Source organism: Micromys minutus (assembly GCF_963924665.1).
Source record: "Micromys minutus genome assembly, chromosome: X".
Classification (NCBI taxonomy): domain Eukaryota; kingdom Metazoa; phylum Chordata; class Mammalia; order Rodentia; family Muridae; genus Micromys; species Micromys minutus.
Window position 1 is genome coordinate 49,392,837 of NC_137970.1, and position 26,013 is coordinate 49,418,849.

Sequence of the window (26,013 nt, forward strand, 5' to 3'; positions counted from 1 at the left end):
AAAAACAAAACAAACAAAAAAAATCACCTCAACTCTTATTTTTCAATCGTATAATCTGAATAAAATTATTAAAAATTATTTGATCCTCAGTTATTCTTTAAATGTTCTCCCATTTCTGTTGTTATTATTAACTAATTAAAAAGAAAAACAGGTAATTAGGCAAAAAGTTGACTATATACAAGTCAGGGAACCAAAAGGATACTAACAAAAGGAAAGCTGTGGTTTTAGGTAGCATCTTCTCATGTCTTGGACTGGGATAAATTCAGTCCACAGCAGAGATGGTGATAGGAAAAGGCCCTTTTTTGTGGTGCCAGTGTGGCTGTGAATCATCACTTTCTTTCTGGGTAGATGTCTTGGCGTCCCGCAGGCAGCCCTTCCTCCTTCAACTCCCCTTTGTGCTTGTTTGGCCACATTTCTTGCCTTGGCTTCCCTGTAGTAGCTTTGATTTCTTTGTTTTTGGTACCCAAGGAATGTCTTTTGTACCCTTTGATGTTTCTTACAGATTATTAATGTGTTCTTTATACAGTATTTCTACTTTGAGTTGCTTTGCAATGCCTAAGTTTATTATTTTTGTACAGCATACAACTTGTTTCCAAGTATTAAGGAAGTAAACACAATTGCATGTAAAATAAAATAACTCATGGAATTAGCATACATTAGCTCTTTTCCTTGCTGCTGCTAGCTGTGGTGCTAATGTTGGTGTCGGTGTTAATGGGGGCACCTGCACCACTGGCAGGGACAGCGACAGCAACAGCGCAGGCAGTAGTAGTGGTGTTGGTTGTGTTGTTGTTTGAGACAGGGTCTTATATATCCTTGGCTGGCCTTAAATTTAAGCTCCCAGAATTTCTGTGGTCCTGGCTTCACCTTCCAGGCACAAACCGTCACAGCCTTGCAAACTGATTTAGTATCACAAGCAAGATATTCACATTATTACATATATAACAGCATAATAAATACATTATGCTACCTCCCTATTCAGGAAGTCGCTTGGAAATTATTATTTTTTAATTAGCAAACAAAGCAGTGGGTTTCATTACAGCATTTGCATTCATATATGCCTCTAACTCCAAAAATCAGCCTGCCTGTTTTCTGAGTGCTGGGATTACATGCATATGGCTGGCTTGATAATTCGACTTTACTGGCTGGATCATTTGTGGGGTTTTGAAGGGTTTAATTACTTTATAAAGAACCTGTCAGTGTTTTTAAAGATTTATTTATTTATTATATACAAGTACACTGTCAGTCTTTAAACACACCAGAAGAAGGCATCAGATTCCATTACAGATGGTTGTGAGCCACCATGTGGTTGCTGGGAATTGAACTCAGGACCTCTGGAAGAGCAGTCAGTGCTCTTAACCACTGAACCATCTCTCCAGCCCAAACCTGTCGATGTTAACCCTCTGTCTAATGTACATTTTGTTGACTGTCCCATCATTTTCATGACAATATTCTTTAAATGTTATAGATCTCATTCTTTGTTGTTTTGAATTTATTCTTATTATTATTATCATTATTGCTATTATTAGTGTTGTGTGCATTGCTGTGCCATGTGTACAGCTCAGTTCCTTCCTTCCATCTTCATATGTGTTCAAGGGTGGCATACGCCTTTACCTGCAGAGCTGTCTCTCCAGGCCTTTCATGTTTTTCTTATCCTAACGTCATAAGCCATACAGTTTTCATCTATCACAAATTGCAAAGAAAGGCCGTGTGTAAAGGAATAGCATGAGGGATGTCATTGTATTGATGCTGCCTTTCCATTATGGTGCGCATTACACGGGTCTATGCATATGGCAACATGCAATGTTAATATGGCTTGGGCATTGTGCTTAATTAGTGGGAAATGTGGTTTCATAGGAAAATCTGGGTGGTGATTGAAAGATGGCTATTGTTTTTGCCTCATACTAATAATTTTCTAGCATAACATGTGCAAATGTAAATCATCAAGGTTAAAGAAAACAGTTTGAAGAGATGGCTCAGAGGTCAAGAGCACTGGCTGCTACTCCAGAGGTTCCAGGCTCATCCACATGGCAGCTTACAACTGTCCTGATAGGCCACCCTCATACGAGCATATGCACTCAAAACACCAATGTATATAAAATAAAAATAAATAATTTCTAAAAATTTGAATATAGGAGACTAACCATTTGCAAATAATAGGAAAAATGAAATATCGATCTGAACAACGAAAAGAGAAGATTAGTAGGGGTTGGGAGTTTAGCTCAGCAGAAAAGAGCTTGCTAGCAAGGCCTTCCATCCTTAGAACTGGGGGTGGCAGTGGGAGGGCAGTGGGTGGTGGTTGGGGCAGTGGGTGGCAGTGGGAAGCAGTGGAAGGCAGTAGGGGGCAGTAGGAGACAGTATGGGGCAGGAGGAGGCACTGGGGTGGTGGTGGAAGGCAGTAGGGGATAGTGGGAGGCAGTGGGGGGGTGGTAGGAGGCAGTAGGGGGTCAGTGAGAGGCAGTGGGGGCCAGTGAGAGGCAGCAGGGGGCAGTGGGAAGCAGTAGGAGGCCATGAGGAGTAAGAACAAAATAACAAGATTAGTGTAAAAAAAACTGACTCCAAAATGGGACCACTGCCTAGGGATGATTCCTAAAGACCATTGTTTAAATAAAACAAAGACAGAACTTAAAATAAATGAAACACATACTGAACTGAATGGAAAAGTTGTTCCAACAGTTTCTGTGCAAACAACAGCTCTACTTTCTCATTATTCATTAAAACAAATAAAATGCTGAAGGGAGTTTGTCAAATGGAAAGATGAAGACATAAAAGTGAAAAACTTAGAATTTTCCTTACAGAAGTTAAGTATACATTCAGATTTTTAAGACTGTAAAATCATAGAGGTATGTATTAACAGAGTTTTCACACAAACATTTCAAAACAAAGCTGTTAAAATGATTACTACAGTGTTTTATAAAGGTACACATAACAGAAAGATTTAGGGCAGAATCAGCATAAAGTATCATTCGTAGGAGTACTCTGCTACTGTCTGCGGTGCACACTGCCAAGCATGCTGGCTGTAGCCTGGCCTGCAAACTCTATGGGTGGATCCTGACCTGCTCTTGCTCAGAACTCATCATCCTGCTGGTAACTGGCTGCAGTCAAACATCTGGAGCATCACCTCAAAGGTCCTTGATTTGATGGAGATGCTTCAGAGGGCAGTTGCTATTCCGATGGCTACCAGAGCTTCATGGACTCTAGAAAATAGTGGTGGTCACCCCACTCTTTTGCAGATTCATGCCGGTCATCTGTTTCATCCCCTCTTTCTCTTTCTTCTGAAGACTCCAAATGATTGCTTTTCTGAGAGTCAGTGGAGGTCTCTTGGCTCTGGTTGCTGCTGATAATCTGCACTGTGAAGGACACACAGACCTTTATCTTTCATGCCAACTCTGGATACCTTTTTTTCTATTTCACTAAGAGATTATTAATGTCATTGATGGATAGGGCAATATGGCAGATGCTCTGTGAAAAGATAAGGCCCGAATGGCAAAGTGAGGGTCCCTTCCCATTTTAGAGGAAGGGTACGGTTCTACAGCACATCACTGATGGCCATGCTTGCTGTCTCATCCTGGCCGGCAGTTGGGAGGGAAGAAGGTGTTATCCTGGGGCCCATAAACTGAGTCAGCTATGAGGGTGGAGATAGCAAGAATGTAGAAAAACGAGTTACTGGAAGTAGCATGGCCCTGACGAACATTCCTGACTTTTTCTATTAGATCGGTTTTAGAATGCCATGAGAAGATTCATTTCAAAGGTGCATTAAGCTTTAAGTTCAGTTACAAATGAGCAGAAGACACCTGTCTCTGCTAATGCTTGCTAGGCTACTGATTTCCTAGTCCCCCAAACTCTGCTAACCACACCTTTCACCCCCATCTAGAAATGTAGAGAATTAAATCACTCATAGCTAAAGTCACTCGCTTGGCTATGCACCTGATAAGCTGCACCAAATACACCAATACATGTAGACATGAACCCATTTTGTTGAGAAAATAAATAAACAAATAAATAAATGTGGTATAGGAAAAGGTAATGCCTAGACGAAATGTTAAGATTGTGCTAACCTCCCCCCATTATGAAAAAAAGAAAGAAGGAAGCAGGAAGTTAGGTTGGGAGGGAAGGAGGAAGGGAAGGAGGAAGAGAAGGAGGAAGAGAAGGAGGAAGGGGAGGAAAGGTCATGTGTTAGAGTGTGTACATTTCTCAATGTGCTGTGTCAGCCCAACTGACATTCCAGGCTGATGCAAAGTAATAAGCTGTTTTGCTTTCATTCGAGTCTCCAACACTCTTTCCTCCACTCTTTCTTATTAGTTTTTTTTCCTTAAAATTTATTTTGATCATACTCACCCCCCACTCCACACTGCTCTTAGATCCACTTCCCCTTGCCGACCCACCCAACTTTGTTCTTCTAAAACCCTCCAGTACTCATTTGTAAAGCAAGTCTTTCTCACAATCGGGGAAAGGGGATGATGTGCAGGTTGTCATCCTAGAGACTCTTCTTCTCTGGATGAGAATGGCATACTCATAAAAGGGTCTTTGGGACAATCTCAGAAATTTTGAAGGAGAAAGGTTCTGTGTGAGAGAACCTTCCTCAGTAGCCTCCAAACCTGCTAAAATATGTCTAGCTACCTAACATTCTCCCATCAAAACTAGAGACACTAAAATTATTTAGAATGTGAACATCAAGTTAATCTACCTGCTTCCAGATGATACTGGTGTTGTAAAGGGGTTTACGGTCACCATTCTTGCTGACTTCCAGGCACTGGAGGATAATTGGAGAACACAGATGGAGGTGGATTGTTATAGAACCATCTGAGTGTGGAACAACTGTAAATAAGAAAAGATAATATTAAACAGCAGTTGAGTACACAAAGTCCAGAGATAAACAGCATCACTGCTAAGATTATAGTAGATTTTACCATCTCATTATGACTATCCAAGGATATAATTAGGAAGCAAACAAAAGATGGTACTGGTCAGCATTTACATTTATAAATGAGTCTATGGCTTTGGATAGGTAGCCATGATTATCCTGATCGGGTGTGACCTTTGCTGCTGCTGTTCTGTAACTGTAAGGATGTCTGTCCTCCAGGGCAATGACAAGCCCAGACACTTCTATATGTCTGCCTGCTATGGGAGGGAGACTCTGAGAGAAACCCTACTGCCGGATAGATCCGGAGGAGAAAGCTGTTCTCCAAAATATTCAAAACGTATGATTTAGTAGTGTTGAATGATCAAAGATGGTGAAGCACAGGCTGAAGAGAAGGCCTAGTGTTTAAGAGAACTTGTGTTCTTCTACAGGACTCAAGTGGAGGTCCCAGCACCCATGTTGGGTGACTCACAACTCCAGCTCCAGGGGCTCTGCCTTCTGTGGGCATCCACACACATATACTATATATACACACACATACACGAAAAAGAAATGAATGAAGGCTAGAGAGATGTTTAGCTGTTAAGAGTACTGGTTGCTTTTCCAGAGGTCCTGAGTTCAATTCCCAGCAACCACATGGCAGTTTACAACTGTCTGTAACTCCAAGATCTGACACCCCCACACTGACATGCATGCAGGCAAAAACCACCAATACACATAAAAATAAATAATTTAAAGTGCTGAAATTAAAATTTAAAAATACTTCTTAAGGGGGCTGGAGAGATGGCTCAGCAGTTAAGAGCACTGACTGTTCTTCCAGAGGTCCCGAGTTCAATTTTCAGCAACCACATGGTGGCTCACAACCATCTGTAATGGGATCTGATTCTTCTGAGTATGTGTGAAGACAGACCACTCATATACATATAAATAAATAAATAAATATTAAAAGTACTTTTAAAGCAGTGTTATAATTTCATGTTCTATGTGTTCTGTGGAGTTAAAAAGATTGTTTTTTTTTTTTTGCTGGTTGTAATATGCTATTATTTCCTTATACAAAATTTATATTTGCACTGCATTTGTGAAAAAATATGATCATGAATTTTAATAAGGTAATAAAAATATGTACTTTTTCAAAGTTTTGCGTTATTTAAAGAAAAAGAATGACTTTCCAAATGTGTATTAGTTGTGAGGATTTCTAGTTAGCCTTCTGAACAACTGCTGTTTTACAAACCTCATGTTGACTTGTAGGAAAGTTTTCTGACATGGTCAGAGCTAAGTTTCAGTAGTGAGGCCTTTGTCACTAGTGAAAGGTAAGGTAAAATCTCCTTTTAACCCTGTTTAGAGGGTAAGGATGCGAAAAAATGATGTTTCCTAATGTCTCTATCGATAGTCAGGAAAATGGATAGATTCTAACTCATCCCGACTAATGGGTGTGAGGTGGCCTTCAGTAACTATCCATTGTGCAAAAAAAAAAAAAAAAGTCCTTAAGCTCCCTATATTCAGGAAGTAAACAACTCAATTGTCCTTTCTTACTTATGAAACTACAGACCCCCTGCTGACTTCTGCCACTCTTCAGGGTTATGAAAATCCAGGCACACTTCATTTCCTTTTCATCTCACTTGCACTCTTCAAATACTTAATTGTGTGGTTGAATATTCGTCAGCATCAGGCATCAGTTCCCCAGCATGACGCTCACTTCTTTTCTTTGAATCGTGTTCTTATGGTTTTATGATATTTCAAACTTTCTCCTATCTGTCCAGATTGAATATGATCTGTTATTTTTGAAGTTATGCTGTGATAAGTTTTCCACTACTATGAACTTAATAACTGAATGTGTGGCTGATTGTAGTGTTAAACAGCTATTCCAACATCTGTCCATTTTTCAGGCCTCCCCACTCCCTGCTACAGAGAAATATTAAATTAGGGTAATTTGTAGCCCCCAGTAGCTTCTAAGTTTGAGTGAAAGGAAGAGATGTGTATCTTTAAATTAAATTAAAAGCAAGAAGTGACTAGGATTAGTGAGGAAGGCATTTTAAATCTGAGATGGGGTTTCTCTGAATTTCAGGGCAGCCAAGGCTTCACACAGGCTGGGGGGCTGGGAGTCTGGGGGGTATCTGAGATAGGGAATGGAGGAATGGCACAGCTGTTAAAGTACTTGACAGGCAAGCTTGAGAACCTGAGTTCAATCCCCAGTGTGTACCAAACACACACACACACACACACACACAGAGAGAGAGAGAGAGAGAGAGAGAGAGAGAGAGAGAGAGAGAGAGAGTTATAGCTCATACCTGCACTGAGCACCACAGGTTTCCATGAATAGAAGGCCTGCTTGGACTAAAATGCAAATTCCAGGCCAGCCTGGGCTGTGGAAATGAAACTCTGTCTTAGAGAAATAGCAACAACAAAAAGAAGTTTTGAACATATGAATGATAACAAACTGAAATGGCCATTTGTATTGCCAATATAGTATGCAGAAACATTTATCGGTTGGAATATTAAATCAAGCTACCCACAACACATCCTTATGTAAAACTAATCTAAAGTGAGACCCTAGGTGCCCTAGAAAAGTCTAATATGTAGGAGCAGAGAGGTTACAAAAGAAAGAAGAAACAAAGCAGCGCCTTTGAGGTCCCGTGGATCTGTGTCTTGCTTCAACAGTGTTCGAAGGGAACAGACCCAGGGACTCCCATTTTCTTAGCTTCCAGCTGCCTTACAAGTCTCCAGTCGCAGCCTCCCGGACTATCTCCTTGCTGCCTTTGGCTCCTAGGACCAGCCATGGTTTGCCCCGAATTCCGGATCAGCCATGACCTCTCAGGTTCGTCATAATTATTCCACCGAAGTGGAAGCTGGCGTGAACCGCCTGTTCAGCTTTCATCTGCGGGCCTCCTACCCTACCTCTCTCTGGGCTTCTTTTTCGATCGATCGGGATGACGTGGCTTAGGAGGGCGTAGGCCACTTCCGCAAATTGGCAGAGGAGAAGCAGGCGTGCGCCGAGCGGCTTCTCAAGTTGCAGAACGATCGTGGGGGCCAGTCACTCTTCCAGGATGTGCAGAAGCCATCTAAAGATGAAAAGGGCAAAACTCAGGAGGCCATGGAAGCTGCCTTGGCCCTGGAGAAGAACCTGAACCAGGCCTCTTGGATCTGCATGTCCTGGGTTCTGCCCGCCCAGTCCCGCATCTCTGTGACTTTCTAGAAAGCCACTTCCTGGATAAGGAGGTGAAGCTCATCAAGAAGATGGGCAACCACCTGACCAACCTGTTGGCTGGCAGGGCCACAGCCAGTGCAGACTGGCATGCCCCAGGGATCTCTGGGCGAGTATCTCTTTGAGGGTCTCACTCTCAAGCAGGACTAGGAGGCCTCTGTGCCTTCCAAGGGGCTCCCTCCTCTGCTGCACCAGCAGCCTCAGGACCTCCACCCGAAAGAACCTCTAAAGCCACTAGGCCGCTTTGTAACCGCCCTGGAGCCTCTCCCAAGTCTTGGACCAAGAAAAAAATAAAACTTTTTGAAACAAAACAAAACAAAACAAACCACATCGTCTCCAACATTATGACTGATTTCCAACATTATGATTTTTTTGGGGGTGGGGGGATAGCCAGGTATGCTCCGCCCCTCAGTTACCCGACACTATAAAGGGGGCTGCCTGCCCCCTCGTCACTTTCTTGTTCTCTCTTCTCTTGTTCTTATTTCTTTGTCCCTCTGTTCCCTTCCCCCCACTCTCTCCACGTGCTCATGTCCAGCCTCTACTTCTCCTCTCTCTCTCTCTTTCTCCCCCTATTACCCTCTAAAGTCCCCTCCCCATTCCCTGAATAAACTCTATCCTATACTATGCCATGTGATACTATGCCGTGTGTCTGGTCCCTCAGGCGGAAGAGATGCCTCAACATGGGTCCACCAGAGGCATTTCCCTTCCCCCCATACCTCACCACACCCCCACAGAATATGTTTTCCCTCCACTCTCTTTATCTTTTTCCTAACACCCATGCTTATGTGACCAGAATACTGGAGTTTGTGCTAGCTGTCACCACGAAGGCCACTGAGCAGAGGCAGGAATGGAATCTTAGATGTGCTTTACTTAAAGAGCCAGCAGTCTTGAGGAAGTAGAAGATCTTCAAAACAAAACAAAACAAAAAAATGAAACAAAAAACCAAACCAAAAAGAGCCCTGGTCCCCTAGGCCTCTCACTGGAGCACACTGTAGAGGAAGAAGTGGGGTAAAGGGCAAGAAAGGAGTCTGTCAACCCAGAGCGCCTCTGGGCAGGTGGCCAACCACATTTCTGAGACTTGTGATGGCTGGGCTTGTCTTCTTGTCACCCCCGGCATTTTCTCTTTCATTCTTTGGATTTCTTCTGCTCAGGCACATGGACACTCAGCCTAGTTAGTTTTTTCTGGTATCATATGACAGGGGAAGACACTGCAGAGCTTCCTCCATCTTGTGTTCTTGCTGAGACCATTCCATGTTTAACGAGAATTTGCTTTCCTTGATGGAAAATTCTGTGGAAACTACCCAGCTCTATTCTAAGAATGAGGATGTCCTAACTTACCTTAGTTTCAGTTGAACTGCCTGTTTGTGCAGACCTCCCCCCTGCAGCTGCCGCAAGTATGATACCAGGATGAGTTTTGTTTTAAAAGCTTTTTCTCGAAATGCTCAGGGCTAAACTTATGCCCTGAATACCTGAGAGCAGTCCTAGCAGCTGGAATCAAGACTTTGAATTGCTATAAACTGTGTCTGGGGGACACAGGGTGTTTTCCCTGTAACAATCAATCTGCATTTCTCCAGGGGCCTGTATCTTCAGAGAAGGGAGTTAACTCAGAACAAATGGTTAACAGTGAATATAAGTTAATCCATTAACATATATGTGCAACTCCTTTCCATAATCTAAAATACCATGTGCCGTTACATTATAGAACCTAACTACCCCTATCCATTCCTCCTGTTCCCTATCATTTGGGTTGTCTTTGCTTCTTTTAAGAAGTCTATATTTCATCGTCTACTCAAAGTAAGCCCTAAAGAAACTACCTCAAAGAAAATTTCTTGTGCGTTATGGTACTGTGTAATGTATACAGTCCTTCCTAAAACAAGATCAAAACTCTCACAAGTGGTACATCTGTGTAATCCCAGGAATTCAAAGCTAGTTCCAGATACATAATGAGTTTGAGGCCAGCCCAAGCTATATGACACCCTGGGGAGGGGAGTAGCCTGAGCAGTGGTCGTGCACACCTTTAATCCCAGCAGTTGGGAAGCAGATACAGGCAGATTATTGAGTTCCAGGCCAGCCTGGTTTACAGGTTGAGTCCCAGGACAGCTAAGACTACACAGAGAAGAAACTCTGTCTGAAAAGAACCAACCAACCAAACAAACAATGAAACTCCCTCCCAAACCAAAAAGATTAAGCTTTATCTGAAATTATCTATGCCAGAGTGTTATCGACAACTGCCCTAGTTAAGCCAATCAAGAATATGAGTCTTTTAATAATGGCCAGACCAAGAGAGGCTAAGACCGCCAAAATGTCTTTTGGTGCCACATTAGTATTCAAGGGGGTTAGGGGATTGGAATAACCTTGCAACATCTGTCTTTTTGCAGAGCTTAGTATTTTTCAGATACAATATGACAATTAGTTTTGATTTAGATTTTCTTTAACTATTTGACTTCTATGTTTTATCTTACATAAGCATTTATTATATTGGATCATACATCTGAACCATGGTCCGAGTCACAAACTGTCCCCAAGTGTTGCCAAAGTGAATGTGGCTACTGGGGGAGGGTATCAAAGAAGACACAAAATGGAGTCAGAAAAAGATAGTCAATTCATATCATCATTCAGGTCTGATAAAGCCTAGAAATGACTTCCATTGAAAAAGCAGTTTAGGCTGGGAAATGGTGGGACACTCCTTTAATCTCAGCACTTCGAGGCAGAGGCAGGTGGACCAAAGCCAGCCTGCTCTAAAGAGTGAGTTCTGTGATAGCCAAGGTTATACCAAAAGAAACCCTGTCTTGAACAACCAAAAAGAAAAGAAAGATCGCGACAAAAAGAGCAAGCAGTTCAAACTGGCTAGTGGTAGCCATTAATCTAGCACTAGGGAGGCAAAAGCAGGCAGATCTCTCTTCCTCTTTGGTCCTGACCAACCCTTCAGTTAGCAAATTGTATCAGATCCAACACCCTTGGGAAAAAGGAGCAAGGCATAGCTACAGTTTTTTTTTATTTTGGCTCAACCACCCCTAGCCTCCTTTACCCTTTACCGAGTACCACATAAAAAAAAAGCAGATAGCCAGCCAAACCAACTAATCAGTGAGCCTCAGTAATAAGACCCTTATCCCTTATCTCACAAACAAAGTAGACCATTAGCCTATAGTCAGGGCCTGGAAAATGGGTTATTATTATGTGGTGGTGCATCAGTTGCTGATTCAATTGGTGAAGTTTGAGTTGTAGGGCTTGTATTGCTAAACTAAAGCCATGTGAGCCTCAGCATTGGCCAGATCTGATTTAAATCTCGGGTTCATTGCTTGATTTGGTTCTTCAAATTGAAAAGCGCCCAATCCAACTTTGAATCCAAGTATGTAACTTTTTAACAATTTACTTCTATTTTATGGACTCATAGTATATCATGTACTAATATTAAAAGGCTGTGTAGCTATGATTTAACCTTTCCATTTGTCTCCTCTCATGGTTTGCTTATAGACTGTTAAAGTAATCTGGAGGGGCACTGTGCTCCCCACAAGGGGTGTTTTCTCAGTGATCAAAGTTTGAACTTACTCTTTTTTCCCCATAGACATGAGGCCACAATAGCAGGAATTTTCCCTTTGTTAGTATTTTAGGTTTGTAGAGTTCCTTGTGTGTCCCCCATCCCCCACTCCTTACTTTTAGCCTAAGGACTGCAGATTTTCCCTGATCTTCCAGGTTCCTAAGAGGAAAAGCAGGACAGGAAGGGATCTGGTGTCCACAAGCAGAAGTGTCCTTGTGACCCTTCCCCCAAAAATCACAGAATTAAAAAAGAACAAGTATTTCCTTTTGAGGCAAAATCTTGAGTAGTTTCTATATCTAGGTAACTTTAAAGAATATTTCCTGTCTTGAGCCATCCACCTAACAACTTCCTAGGGTTTCCAGGGTCTCCTCCAGTGTGTGATGGCTTCCATCTGTGGGTCCCCCTGCATCCAATCCTAGGCAGCCTCTGCCTTCTCCAGGGGCACCCAGTGGGTCTCACCTGGTTTAGGTCAGCTATCCCCTAATGCACAGAGGGCAGGATCCTTGTACAAGGTCCCTAGACTTTCTGAGCACGCTGCAGAGCACAGGGCACTGCGCAAGCTGTTTCCATCCTGTAACTTCAGGATCCCTGGGGCAGGAGCGAGGATGAGGAATTTCTACCTTTTAATTGGAAGAATTAAATCTTTTGATAATGGGGGTTGGGGGAAGGGAAGGCATTGCCACAGTGGCCAGTGAGGATCCTTGTCTCCCTAATGAACGTGGCTCCCCTGTTTTGCCAGGCTGAAAATTCTAGCCTATTCACCTCCTCACCAAGTTAGTGAATGCTCAGGATGTGAGTCCTCTTGTCATCTAGTCCTTTCACCAGCCCATTATCTACCTGATCGCTCCTTAGCAGAGCTCAGCCTTTCCCCTGGGCCTCGCTAGAACAAGCCTTTGCAGCACAGACAGAACCTGGAGGACGGACTCAATTTAACTCTACCAGTGGCTCCGTTACAAATTGACCAATAGTACACGTGCTCACTCTTACTGAGATAGGAACCCCGGAAACTGGATCCTAGAAGGAAATTAGACCTTTTCAGACCCATCAATTTATCTGGGGACTGAGTAAGATTTAGCCAAGACAATGCAGCAGACATCAGTAGACAGCAACACAGACACACCAACAAACCCGAGAAAGCCTTCCCACATAGTGTTAGCCAAGTGGGAAGGCCAGACAGTAAGCCAAAATGAATGTGAGCACAGATTGTGCCTCTCGGCTCAAGGGGCATACACATCCATGATATCCTCAATATTTGTTTCCCTTTAAGTTGAACTTGAGGTGTGTCCCTGGAGCCCTGCCTTGATGGAGCTCCAGCGTTTGTGACTGTGGAAGACACTCTTGGGACTCTTGGGTCCACTTTAGTTTTACCAAGATAGCCACTGTCTACAAAAGCCTTTACCCAGAGAATTTCTTTGTAACATGCCAGTTCAGCACAACACCAAAGGGGCAGTACAAAAACGAACAGAGGCACATGCACGAAGTAACAGAATCAGTTTGTATTAAATTTAAGAGAAAAGATAACACCTGCAGGCCGGGCAGAGCCCCGTGTAGAACACACACATCTGCTCAACCAGTGCACAGGGGAAAATAGACATAAACAATGGAAACAAAACAAAAACCCAAATAGCACAAACAACTAGGCAGGCATGGATGCCACTGCTCCGTGGGGCCGTGCTGTAACTAAGAGGTCCTTTTCGTGGCTATCGGCAGCAATGGATGCCAGCTATGGAGGTCTTCCGGTGAGACAAGTGCGTGTAAGCTCTCCAGAGGGAGGTGGGCATCAGTGTTGTGCAAAACACTGAAGACCTGGAAGGAGACACAGAGAAGTAGAAAACGTCTCTACCATTCCTAATCCCCGAGAGAGACCAATTTATATCAAAATGAAATTACAACCACATGCAATTATAATCATTCATTGTAGTGTCAACGTTAAATGCAAGACTATGGTGTTAATTACCTTTCTATTGCTGGAACAAATAACTGAGACAGTCATCTGGCACCGTTTCCGTATGTCCATTGCTTGCTTGTTCCTGCTGATCTGAGACAGTGGTGAGGTAGCAGGGCATGGAAGGGGTCATTCAACTTATGGGCATAGGAAGAGAATAGGGGTATCACAGTCCACTTTTAAGCTCACGCTCCTAATGCTCCAGTCCCACCCCCACCCTTAAAGTGCTCAGCATCTCCCCATAGTGCCCCCCTCATGTAACTGAAGGAGACTTTGAACTCCTTTCTTTTCCCAAGTACCGAGATTATAGGCATGTGCTTCCATGCAGAGCCAGTTCTCATATTCTTTACAATTACCATTCTTTGTCCAGTGTTTAAAATTGCCAACACACAATTTAAACGGTTTCTATGAAACAGAGCTTGAAGGATACTGTTTAGAAAGCATCAAGATGTGAAATTTTTGGCCAAAAAAAGAAGTTTTAAAATTTGAAGTCTCTACATTAAAGTTAGCTTAAAATAGCCTTATTTTTTAATCCCAGTGACAAAAATAATAGAAAAACAGACAGCAAAAATTCTATCAGTAAAAGTGACTTGCTGAAGAAACAAAAAGTAGACGAGAAACTCCTGAGTTAAATGGAACTTTGCTATTTCAGGAGGTGGCACCACAGCTAGAGAGATGGCTCAGTGGTTAAGAGCATCTTCCAGAGGTCCTGAGTTCAAATCCCAGCAACCACATGGTGGCTCACAACCATCTGTAATAAGATCTGATGCCCTCTTCTGATCTGTCTGAAGACAACTCAGTGTATTTGTATACATAAAACAAATAAATCTTAAAAGAGAAAGGTGGCACTATTGTCATCACAAGGTATCAGCAATCATTCTATGGGGATCTTGTGTGATGTCACTACACCAGTAACATATGGGTAGTAACTATGGTGTGTGTGTAACATATACAAGTAATTTAATATATATTTAATTGCATATACATATATATGTATATGTATAAGTATATATGTATGTTAAGAAGTCTTACTACACTGAAGGTTTATGGTTTAAGTCATTCACCGTACTGGAGACATTTTCTTCCTGTAATATGGTAATTCCTACCTTTTAGAACTGAATAACATAACTTCAAAATTTGATGTCAACACACACACACACAAAGAGAGAGAAAGAGAGAGAGAGAGAGAGAGAGAGAGAGAGAGAGAGAGAGAGAGAGAGAGAAAAGCAGTCTTTGTAGGTTTACTGTGCAATTTCACAAAGACTGGTTTTGGCCCTCTGCTATGTTCTTTTCCAAAAGGAAGACCACTGAAGCTATCTCAGGCAGCAGAATCTCAACCAACTTGAAAGCGAAAACAGTCAACTATTCATCGCCAAGATGAGGAGCAACATTCAACCTCACAGTTCTTGGAATTCTAAGGAATTTTAAAAGTCAATATTTTGTTGTTGTTGTTTTGTTTTGTTTTAACTCAGCCTTTTTATTGTGCTCAAGTAAAAGTTGCCAGTTACTGAAGAGAGAGGCAGAAAAGGTGCAGAGGTGAATGTTGGGAACACTAAGGATCAAGTCTCCAACAAATCTGTCCAGTGTTTCTCCTCTAATTCCAAATTCTCTTCCTCCTCGGTGTCCATGTGGCACTGCCCAACCAGGTTTCCCCAAAGTAGTTACTTCTTGCAGCTGCCAAAGGTGCAGTTGGTGGAGATGCCAGAGTGAGGATTCATCGAGCCAGGGCTGGCACATGGGGACCTTCTCCCTAGGCCTACACAGGCTGGGAAGAGGGCCTGGACTCACCTAGGGCAATTGCCCTCTAAGGGCAGAAGCTGCCCAGGCTCTTCCTGCAGGAACTCCTCTGCCAAGCAGATGATATGGGCCCTTAGGGGACAACCAGGGTGGGGACAGCACAAGGGACGCTCGTCATCCTGCAGCATATGCTCACAGAGTGCAACTGGCCTTGGCACCTAGGTCCAGTCGTTGTTCGCTGTCAGCCTCACTTGTGGCGGGTCGTTTTGGGACCAAGGGCTGGAGTGGTGGGGGTCCAAAGGCAATGGGCATGTGTGGTGGCGGCGCTGGACAGAGTTCATAGCAGAAGTCAGATCGCAGCCACCGCAGTGTGAGAGGGAGGCGCACCCACGGAGGAACTCCGTGAAGCATGAGCCCCAGCACGCGCAGGTGGAAGGCAAAGGCAGCCTCGCTGCGCAGGCGCGGATCCACGTGAGTCAGACATTGTGACGCTTGAGCGTGCTGCCATGCCCACTCAAACCGAAGGACGTCCACGGCAGATGGGAAACCGTGTACGATGAGCACCATGTCCCAGGGTCCTGGTCTGATGGTCCGCCAGGCGCCACCTGATTTTGCTCTGCCTGGCAGTCGAGAACGCAGTGGCAATTACAAGAGAGGCCTGGAGTGGGGGTGATAAGGCCTTTGCCCCCTCCACTCTGGAAGCATCCAGGCTGCCCTCTGGGACCACTAAGTCACGATGAGACCTTGAAGGGAAGACCTTGAAGTGCTTTGAGGAGCAGAACAGAACAGAGAGGCAACAGCAGGGGGTACTGTTCAAGCCCTAAGACCAGAAAGGGCAGAGAGGAGCAAGGAGGCCAAAACACAAGCCACTAGGTAAAGGAGAAGAAGCCGGGCACGGAGTAGGTGAGGCAGTGTGTGGGCCCAATGAGGAAGGTCTATAGGGCGTCTTAGAAAATTGTTGTCTAAGTCAATCACAAGTTGCGATGTACAAGGCCTTCGCCAACCTTTTCAGAGATTTCATGCTTCACAGTAGGAGGATATTGGGAGAGAACAGGAAGGACTGGAGGGAGGGAAAGCTGTGGTCCGGATATATGGTATGAGAGAATAAATAAAACTTAAAAAAAAAAAACTTCACTAAAATCCCTTTTCAGCCTAAGATTCTGTCTGCCTTCATTTATGCACGTGGCACTGAACTGGATCCTGGATCTCATGTGATGATGGCATTGGAAGTAATGATTTCTGGGCTGGAGAGATGAATCCGTGGATAAGAGCATTGGCAGCTCTTCTGGAGGACTGGGGCTCAATTCCCAGCACTCATATGGCCTCTTAAACAACTGTGCAAGGGATCTTACACCTTCACACAGACATACATTCAGGCAGGCAAAACACCAATGCACCCAATGCACGTAGAAAGTAAGTATATCTTTAAATAGCCAACAAAACCTCTTCCTCAGGAGGCCTACACGCCGCTGCTTATTCGTCTCTAGTGAACCCTGAGAAGTTCCAGCACATCTTCGTGTACTCAACACCAACATCGATGAGCGGTGGAAAATAGCCTTCGCCATCACTGCCATTAAGGGTTGGGGCGGAGCTGTGCTCATGTGGTGCTGAGGAAAGCAGACTCTGACCTCACCGAGAGGGCTGGAGAACGCACGGAGGGTGAGGTGGAGCGTGTGATCACCATCATGGAGAACCCACGACCGGACAAGATCCCAGACTGGTTCCTGAACAGACAGAAGGATGTGGAGGAGGGGAATACAGCCAGGTTCCGGCCAGCGGTCAGACAACAAGCTGCGTGAGGACCTGGAGCGCCTGAAGAAAACTCGAGCTCATAGTGGGCTGCGCCATTTCTGGGGCCTTCGTGTCTGCAGTCAGCACACCAAGACCGCAGTATGGCCGCAGGGGCCGTGCTGTGGGTGTATCCAAGAAGAAATGTCTCAGGGCCTTTGCTGTTGATAAAAAGTTTATGTACCTATGAAAAAATTATCGGGGGCTGGAGAGATGGCTCAGAAGTTAAGAGCATTGACTGCTCTTCCAGAAGTCCTGAGTTCAATTCCCAGCAACCACATGGTGGCTCACAACCATCTGTAATGAGATCTGATGTCCTCTTCTGGTGTGTGTGAAGACAGCTACAGTGTGCTCATATACATTAAATAAATAAGTAAATAAATAAATAAATAAATAAATAAATAATCGTTGCTTGGCCTTTTGGCTAAGATCAAGTGTAAAAAAAATAGAAAAGGAATAATGATTTCCAATTAAGCACCAAATATATGCTCCTTTGGTAAATTGTACTTATAAATAATTATTTTTGCCAGGGAGTATGAAATTCCTGTTTTGAAACTCGTAAGTTTATTTATTTTGAAGAATGATATATTGGTACAGTACGGAAACCTGATTGCTATTTGAAGACCACACGTATATGTCCCCTTTCCCTCCCCCCCCTTTTTTTGAGACAGTATTTTGCTTTGCAGCTCAATGTAGCCTGGTGCTTGTGACATGTTCTAGACTAGCCTTGGACTTGCTCTAGGATTACAGGTGTGTGCCACCACAACTGTTTCTTGGGTCTCCTCTCTTTTCAGAGCTCTTTTCATTGTTATGTAGCCATTTATATATTTTTGCTATTAATCATCAGTAACAGGGCTATCAAATACTTTTTAACTATAGGTTCCATGTTCATGATTTTTTTGTTAGTTTTTTTTTCTTTTTAGAGATAGAGTTTCGCTGTGTGGCTCTGGCTATCCTGGAACTTGCTTTGTACACCAAGCTACCCTCTAACTCTGTTTCCTGAGTACTGGAATTAAAGGCCACCATTGCCAGGGCATTTTCATTATTTTGTGTTGCTGTTTTGTTTTGAGACAGTCTGGAACGTAACCCTGCCTAGAATTGGTAAGCAATCCATCTGCCTGTGTCCAGAGTGCTGGGATTATAGGTGTGCACGCACCACCACACACGGTTGTTTGAAAAAGTGTGGTTTTGCTTTTAGGAACAGAGCTTAATGTAATCCGTGCTGTAGTAACGAGGACCCGAAATTCCCATTCCTTTGCTTTTTTGGAACTTTTTTAAAAAGTCACTGCCAAGTCTAATATATTTGTTAGTTGTTAGCACTTATAGTTTTAACTGGTCTATTTGGTCTTTGATGTATTCCTGGTTCCTTCTATTTGAGTGTATGTGTTTGTGATGTCAGGGTATGTGTGTTCCTATCTGCACATGTGCACATAGAGATTAGACTAGTTGATAGACATTGGTATCAGATATCTTCCTCAGTGACATTCCATGCACTTTAATGTTGAATCTCATAGGTTCAGTGACACTGATTGGCAGTGACTCTGGAATCCACTTGACTCTGCATCTTCAACAATGTTACTACATACGTGTGCCAGCATAGGCTTATGTGGATGCTGGGGTCTGAGTTCAGATCCTTGTTTCTGTATGGCAAGCACTTATCTACCAAGCCATCTCCCTGATCTTTTGGATCATTTTTTTATATCATGTTTTTGTATAAACATGCGCAGCTGTGCCCAAACCCTTTGTTTTGAAAAGATTACTCTTTTCCCAAAGTTAAGTTGTCTTGGTACTCTAGTTAAAAAAAAAAAAAAAAAAAAAAAAAAAAAAAAATCACCTGGCTTTCTTTTCCAGGCGGCTGCCGAAGATGGCGGAGGGACAGGTTCTAATACTTTATGGCCCGGGCAATCTTCTGGGCTGCCTGGCGGCCATTGTGGCCAAGCAGGTACTGCTGGGCCGGAAGGTGGTGGTTGTACACTGTGAGGGCATCGACATTTCTGAATATTTCTACAGAAACAAGTTAAAGTATTCTAGCTTTTCTCCGAAAGCGGATGAACACCAACTCCTCTCGAGGTCCCTACCACTTCCGAGCTCCGAGCCAAACTTTTTGGCGAACTGTGGGAGGCAGGCTGCCCCACAAGACCAAGGGAGGCCAGGCTGCCCTGGAACGCCTCAAGGTGTTGGATCGGATCCCTCAACCCTATGACAAGAAAAAGCAGATGGTGGTCCTTGCTGCTGTCAAGGTTGTGCGACTGAAGCCTACCAGAAAGTTAGCTTACCTGGGTCGTCTGGCTCACCAGGTCGGGTGGAAGTACCAGGCAGTGATAGCAACTCTGGAGGAGAAAAGAAAGGAAAAGGCCAAAATTCACTATCGGAAGAAGCAGCTCCGAGGCTACAGAAACAGGCAGAAAAGAATGTGGAAAAAATCTGCAAGTTTACAGAGGTCCTCAAGACCAATGGACTACTGGTGTGAACCCAATGAAGACTGTTTGTGCCTCAAAAAAAAAAAAAAAAAATCACCTGACCACACACATGAGCATTAATTTCTGGGCCACTCATTCTAGCCATATTAACTACTGTTAGTAGGAGATTTTAAAAAATACTCACTGAATTAAGTTTAAGTATAATTGCTGAACATTTAAGTTTGATTTTTACTTCCTTTTGCTATAAACACCTAGACAGAATATTTTAGAGCAAATAGGTACTGGGCCCTGGCTACAACGAATGGGATGCTTTCCTTCTTCAGAAACCAGAAGTTCACCAAAAGTCAACTCATGCTTCAAAATACCTGTTCCTTCCTGCATGCATTCGGGCTGGTGTGTGTGTGTGTGTGTGTGTCTGTATGTCTGTGTGTGCTTCCACACTGCAAAGAAAGGTGGCATCCAGGGCCTTCTGCACTGAGCTACAGATCTAGCCCTCGTTTCTTTACTGTTTCATTTCTAATTTCTTAATATATACTTAAGTACTGGTTTTTACCAAAAAAATTCCACCTTTCCATTAAAAAGAACATGTAGGCATTTCTAAAAAGCTACACTCAAAATCTCCACATGGAATTTCCATACGGACCAAGATTTGTCACTACATTAACAGCATTTCTTGCTACTCTCTTCTGTCTCCAATTTGTCCCTTTACCTTCTTGTTGCTAAATCAGATGGAATTCAGTGAGGGCAAACCTTCATTCACCCAGAGTTACAACTTGAACTCAGATAATACTGAATCCCAGCTTGTAGATATTCTCCACACAGGGTCTGGGACCGTATACTAGGTTGGCCTCTAGTTGTCAGAGAAGCTGATTTAACCATCCTTCTAAGCTCCTTCCAGGGTCTGCGGAGGGTTGCTAAGGTGTGGGGTACATCTCTCTCAGGCTGAACAGACCTGGCATAAACCAGGTTGAAGTAGGAACTTAAGGTTTCTTGGGAAAGTTGGTTGGATGCTGTTTTGCTGGGGTAAACATTCAAAGGAATATCCAGCTGAAGCAGACACAGGAGAAAGGATGTTCTGCTAAAGCAAACACGGGAGAAGACACGTGATGAAGGAGTCTTTGCCAATAACACTCACTTATTGGTCAGTCTTACATTGCGTAGTTGAGCTGCATTTGTCAGTACTCCATAGAAAGAAACACATCAAAAAAAAAAAAAAAAAAAAAAAAAAAAAAAAAAAAAAACTCAGATGGTGTGCTCTAGTTTTTGCTGCTTCCATGGACTTGGGCTGATTGGCAGAGTGATGTCAGCTGAGACAGATGCATGTGCTGAGGCTACACCCATGGAGGACACATGATGTTTGGAGGCTATAAGCAGGACCTAATGGACAGTGATGGGGCCGTGCTTGGCCTGCTAATAGAGCCAGCTGTGCAATGCTTGTGTGTCTCTTGTTGTCAATGATCTTCTTCCCTGAGAGATGCACAGGCGGGAACTTCTTTTGGCGTCCCTCCTGCTGACTTGTGCCAATGCTGAGGCCTGGCTGCCTCTGCTCCGTAGGTCCATTGCTGCCCAGTCCTATTTGCTATCCCGACTCTATCTGTGAAGTGTTTGAAAGTGGATCAGTCCAGCTGCCACTGCCAACCTGTAAATTAAACTGCCTATTTCCAGACAACACAAAAGGGAGTTGCTCCAGAGAACCTGTTTAAACAGGTCCACTTCCCTGTGCCCTTTCTTTCCCACTAGCTCGGGTGAATGGTAGGCTACAAGGGAGGTTGAAGCATTTGAACCAGCACTAAAAATAACTTTGGAAGAAAAATTAAAGTTATATCAGATGATCATAGTTTTCATCACCAAGAGGGGAGCTTTACCATGTGTCTCAGCTGTGCTACACAGAATGCAGAACTTCCCTCTGTGAGTATCTGGGGACGCCCTGCAGTCCAGGGAGCAGCTTCTCTCAGGGTTTAGCTTGTGTGCCTCTCTGCCTCCTCAGAAGCAAGAGCACTGATGGCCTGTGCCAGTTTGGTTTGGTTGGAGACAGGCCCTCACACCCTGACTGTCAGCACACCCCACCCCAGGCTGAGGTTGGGCTGGAGCTCATCTTACATCAGCACACCTCCCCACCCCCCCAGGGCCCGGATTACAGTCATCTCACTCTGCTGAGCTCTAGCTCTGGGCACTTCAGGGAAGTCTCAGGTGCTCTTTCTACTTTGCATCCCTGGGCTTTGGAAAGCCCCAGCTGTACACGCCCTTGTGTACCGGGGCTGCCTGTGCCTTGCTCTTGCTCCTGCTCCTTCCTTCCCTAGTGACAGTGCCTCTCTCTGATAGGGTGCTGAAAGCTTTGCTCTGTAGCTCTCCTCTGTGTGGAGGCTTCCCCTTTAAGAGAGACAGGGAAGCTGCTCTGCTGAATGGTGCAGTCAGCCTGCCTGGGGAGCTGACAGCTGCAGCTGCAGCTGCTGCTCTGGCCTCTGCTGGTGGCTGCAGGGTCTCCTCAGAGGGTCCCCTCAGGCCTGACTCATCTACCTGGATTGTGCTCCTGCACTTAGGCAGCAATAGTAAAAGGCCTCATTGCACACGCGGAAGGCCCGCCCCTCCCCCACCCAGGCCAGACCCATCTTTTCTTCCTGGGCAGGGATGTGACAAAAGGCTTCACCATGCCTGCTCCAACTCTGTCACCATCACAGAGGGGGAAGCCTCATCTACATATTTCTTTTCAGGTACTAAGGACACCTTTGGGAAGTCTGACTCAGGGTTCCCCAAACCAAATATTGCTAGAACCGAAATTATGAATCACTTCGGTTATGAGGCTAGGAGTCTATCTGCTGGGTGGAGATGCTGCATCCGAGGACCTGTGCCAGGAGGTGACGGGGAACAGTTATCCCCCAGAAACCTGGATGTGGCGCTGGACATGAGGGACATGAGGGACAGCGGGCCTACCTGGGGCTTGCAGGCCAGCACCGGCTAAACCGGACCCTGATGTCAGGAAGGAGAAGCCACCAGAGAAAGCGCTGTCTTCTTGGGCTATCTGTTTATGAAAGGATATTTGGAAATGGCGTTTGGAAAGCAAAAGGAATACTGCCTGAGCACAACCTCCTCCTCCTCCTCCTTCTCGGAGAAGCTGGGAGACAGGCTTTTTGCTTTCTCAGTTGGTCCCAGTGAAGCAGTGTTGTTCCTGTGCTGAGGGACACGCTGAAATCTGTGCATCCAGCAGCCTTTGTGTCCATCCACAGCCTCATGCTGAGTCAGCTGCCAGAGTGGGTGTAAACACCACACTGCCCCTGGCTCAGTTTGTAATCCCAGAGCAGTTCAAGCGTGTGCTGAAAGACCCAACTTCCTTCCCCACTGCACCTTTTTCCTGTCAGGATGCCAGTGGCTCCTTTTCTATAGTCAAAACCGTAAAATATCTGTGACCTGTGACATTTACAGGTAAATATAAATGCCCATAAGCACTCTCTGAGTGTGAGCCTGCTGGCAGAAGCTGTTGTTACTACCCAGGGAGGAGATGCGCTGGCATTTTCAGGCACAATGTTGTTTATCGATGAGACAAACCAGTTCTGTTTAGTGGGTGTTTACATGTATGTGTTTACATGTCTGTATTCATATCATCTGTGAACAAAAATTTCTGAGAAGAAGCTGTGTCTTGCTATGAAAACGAAAATAACGTCTGGAAAGAGTGTCTGTGTCTGCAGAGACTAATGGGTGAATTGGAATTTCAGTCCTGTGGGGAGATTGGAATTTTGCTGGTTTAGAGGTTAATTACTTTGTCTTGGGCTACTTTTAGCTTTTTGCCAAGCCCTTGTATTACCTCAGCAGGACACTAGCTTCTGCCAATTCAGTGGCTAAGAATGCTACCAGACAGCATCCTGGGCCTCTGATTATTACCCTCCATCTTGTTTTGCCCGTCTTACTGGTGTGTCCACCAATGTATTTTAAACTTGCCGTGATTCTTAACTTTCTCTGCCCCGTAAAGCTATAAACATTCGTGAAACTGCTTCCATAGAAGAACATGGAATTTCATGTAACTGAAATTTGTTTTCCTGGCCGTGGTTACTCAAAAGAGCTCCAAAATAAGCTAGCTCTTATTCCTTTTCAGATGAGAGCTGTGCTTTTTGTATAAACAGATGAAATAGTCCTGTTTATTTCTATCTAACCCAGGGTTACTATTGCTATGATGAAACGTCATGACCAAAGCAACTTGGAGAGCAAAGGGTTTATTTGCTTTTACTTTGCTGTCCATCATCAAAGTCAGGACAGAAACTCAAACAGGGCGGAAACCTAGAGGTCAAAGCTGATGCAGCGGCTTACTGGATTGTTCTTCATGACTTGCTCAGCTTGCTTTTAGAAATCAGGACCACCATTCCAGGGATGGAACCACCCATAATGGGCTGGGCCCTCCATCATCACTTACTAATTAATTAAGAAAATACCTTAGGTAAATATTATCTCATTTTACAGGTAAAGAAAGAAAGGAATAGAGATACCTTCCCCAGATCTCTCTGTTAGTGACTGGACCATGTATCTTTTTCCCAAAGATTTTTTTTTTTTTTTTTTGAGGTTTTGATTTTTTTTCCCTCCATATTATTTCATACCAGTCCAGTCTTTTCTCCTTATGCTTGCTTGGACTCAACTTTGACCTTGTTGCTGCTGGGCCTGAATGGCCTCATCATCTTCCTCAGAACCCTTGGGAGGACTGTGAGGAGGGGACGGTTCCTCCAACCTTGAGGTTGTCAAGAGCTCTCCTGTGGGCTTGTCCAGACAGAATAGCACTGGGATCTGTGCCAGGGTTGGGTTGGTCTCCTGCAAGCCTTGCATCCGTTTGACCAATGTTGCCTGATCATGGGCACCAGCCGTGCACATGGCGAAGATGGGGCCTTCTGTCACTTCATCCACATCAAATTTATAGTTGTCCCAGTCACTCCTTGATTGGGTCCAGCTTCATCGGGTAGTACTGGTTCCATTCTTCTGGGATCTCGTCTACATTCTCTTCCTCAGGGGGTGGCAGGTCAGCTCTTAGAATGTGATGATAGGCACACGTATTACAAAGCCAGAGAGGGAAGGGTCCCTCAACAAAAATAGGCCTGGATGGGTTGTGGCGGGCCAGGGCAGCTTGCTGGTCTGGACTCTGGATTCCTAAAATGTGAGGCTGTGTGGGATCTTCCGTGCCTGTCAAGTCACTGGGCAAAAACATCTAGTGGACAGTGACTTTAGCACTGAGGTCAGGCTCCATGTGTTGCAGGCCTAGTCTGGCCAGGTCCAAAGGGTCCTGGGGAAGATCTCGGGGGCACTGGATAGGGATTGATATTCTTGAAGCAGGTAAACCACAGCTTCAACCGCAGGAACTTGAGCATGGGGTAACTTTTGTGCTTAAATATCTGAATTAGCAGGAACTCCGCCTCTGTGTTGGGCATGACTCTGTGTAGTTCCATCTCCTCCAGGACGGCAACTCCACACTCCTGCTGCGGTGGGCAGTGAACAAAAATGCTCTGGATAACGTTGCGGGGCTGGAAGACCTCCTTGGGGAAAACATCCAGCAGCAGGTTGTATACTGACAAGTCCCGCTCCATGCCAAACTCTGGCATCTTGCGAAGCGCTTGGTAGATGAAGGCCACATGGCTGTGCTTGCGCACGTTGTGTGCCCCAAAGCCGCGTACTGCATTCAGGAAGCTTGCCTTGTCCTGCTCTCCGTTTCCTGATGACCTGAACAGTCTTCGTGCACTGCTGGAACCTTAATGGGTTTCCTTTAGGGCTCTGTGGGTCGAGGAACCAACCGCACTTCATCCTTGTGTGTAACTGCACTACAGTGGGCACCTGAGCAAAGGGAGTTCCTGAGAGGGCAGTCCTGCAGATGCCTCCCCAGCCCCTAGAGAGGCCTTGGGCCAGCGAGTTGAACTGTACCCAGCTCATGTCTCTGTAGATTCAATCACACGGGCCAGACACACACCCCAGCCGGCCCAAAGATTCTTTTATAAACCGTCCCTCCCTTCACACACCAAATACCTAACCACACTTTCCTTGGGTATACAGACTAGATCTCAGAACAATGTTGAACAGTGTCCTGACTAGCTTTAGATCCCTGCTGTGAGCAATATATGAATAGAATGTTTTATGTACTCTTGGGATGGAAAGCAAACTGGGGGGATATGTCCCCCAGAAGGGGAGCACAAGTAACAGGGCACAGGATGTATCTCTCATATTCCAAAATGTACAGCCAGGCACGGTAGCTTCTGCCAGTAAATCTAGGTCCAGAGATTAGGCAGAAGAATTACCACGAGTTTGGGGTCACCCTAGCCCACATATACTCAGAAAAGCAAAACAGGGCAGGGGCTGTGATTCTACGGTTTAGCATTTGCCTATACGTGTAAGGTCCTGCTATTAGGAGCTTTGTAAACATATAGACAAGCAAACTCAAAATACTGAATGTACAACCCGCAGTCTTTGTTGTGCTGATCATGAAACCCAGGGCTTTACACATCTTAAACAAACATTTTACCAATGAATTACATTTTTTTTATTTGTTTGTTTGAGACAAGG

General features: G+C 44.5%; 1 protein-coding gene, 1 long non-coding RNA gene and 4 pseudogenes across 6 annotated transcripts in view; 4 read left to right on the forward strand and 2 right to left on the reverse strand.

Annotated features, from left to right (window-relative positions):
* LOC308416014 overlaps positions 1 to 26,013 on the forward strand; it is a 59,488-nt gene that overhangs the window by 12,548 nt on the left and 20,927 nt on the right. The gene's annotated exons all lie outside the window — the stretch shown is intronic.
* Positions 7,662 to 8,210, forward strand: LOC308415787 (ferritin light chain 1-like; annotated as a pseudogene). The gene has a single exon. The product of its transcript is annotated as a ferritin light chain 1-like (transcript).
* LOC308415616 (structure-specific endonuclease subunit SLX1-like) lies at positions 15,068 to 15,886 on the reverse strand. Its single transcript, XM_080910668.1, is given in 3 exon segments — positions 15,068 to 15,217; positions 15,332 to 15,478; positions 15,480 to 15,886. Coding segments are annotated over 3 exon segments (528 nt in total). The 5' UTR covers positions 15,848 to 15,886; the 3' UTR covers positions 15,068 to 15,204.
* LOC308415788 (small ribosomal subunit protein uS13-like) lies at positions 16,264 to 17,258 on the forward strand (annotated as a pseudogene). Its single transcript has 2 exons — positions 16,264 to 16,309; positions 16,735 to 17,258. The product of its transcript is annotated as a small ribosomal subunit protein uS13-like (transcript).
* LOC308415730 (large ribosomal subunit protein uL13-like) lies at positions 18,933 to 19,538 on the forward strand (annotated as a pseudogene). The gene has a single exon. The product of its transcript is annotated as a large ribosomal subunit protein uL13-like (transcript).
* LOC308415720 (evolutionarily conserved signaling intermediate in Toll pathway, mitochondrial-like) lies at positions 24,106 to 25,386 on the reverse strand (annotated as a pseudogene). Its single transcript has one exon. The product of its transcript is annotated as an evolutionarily conserved signaling intermediate in Toll pathway, mitochondrial-like (transcript).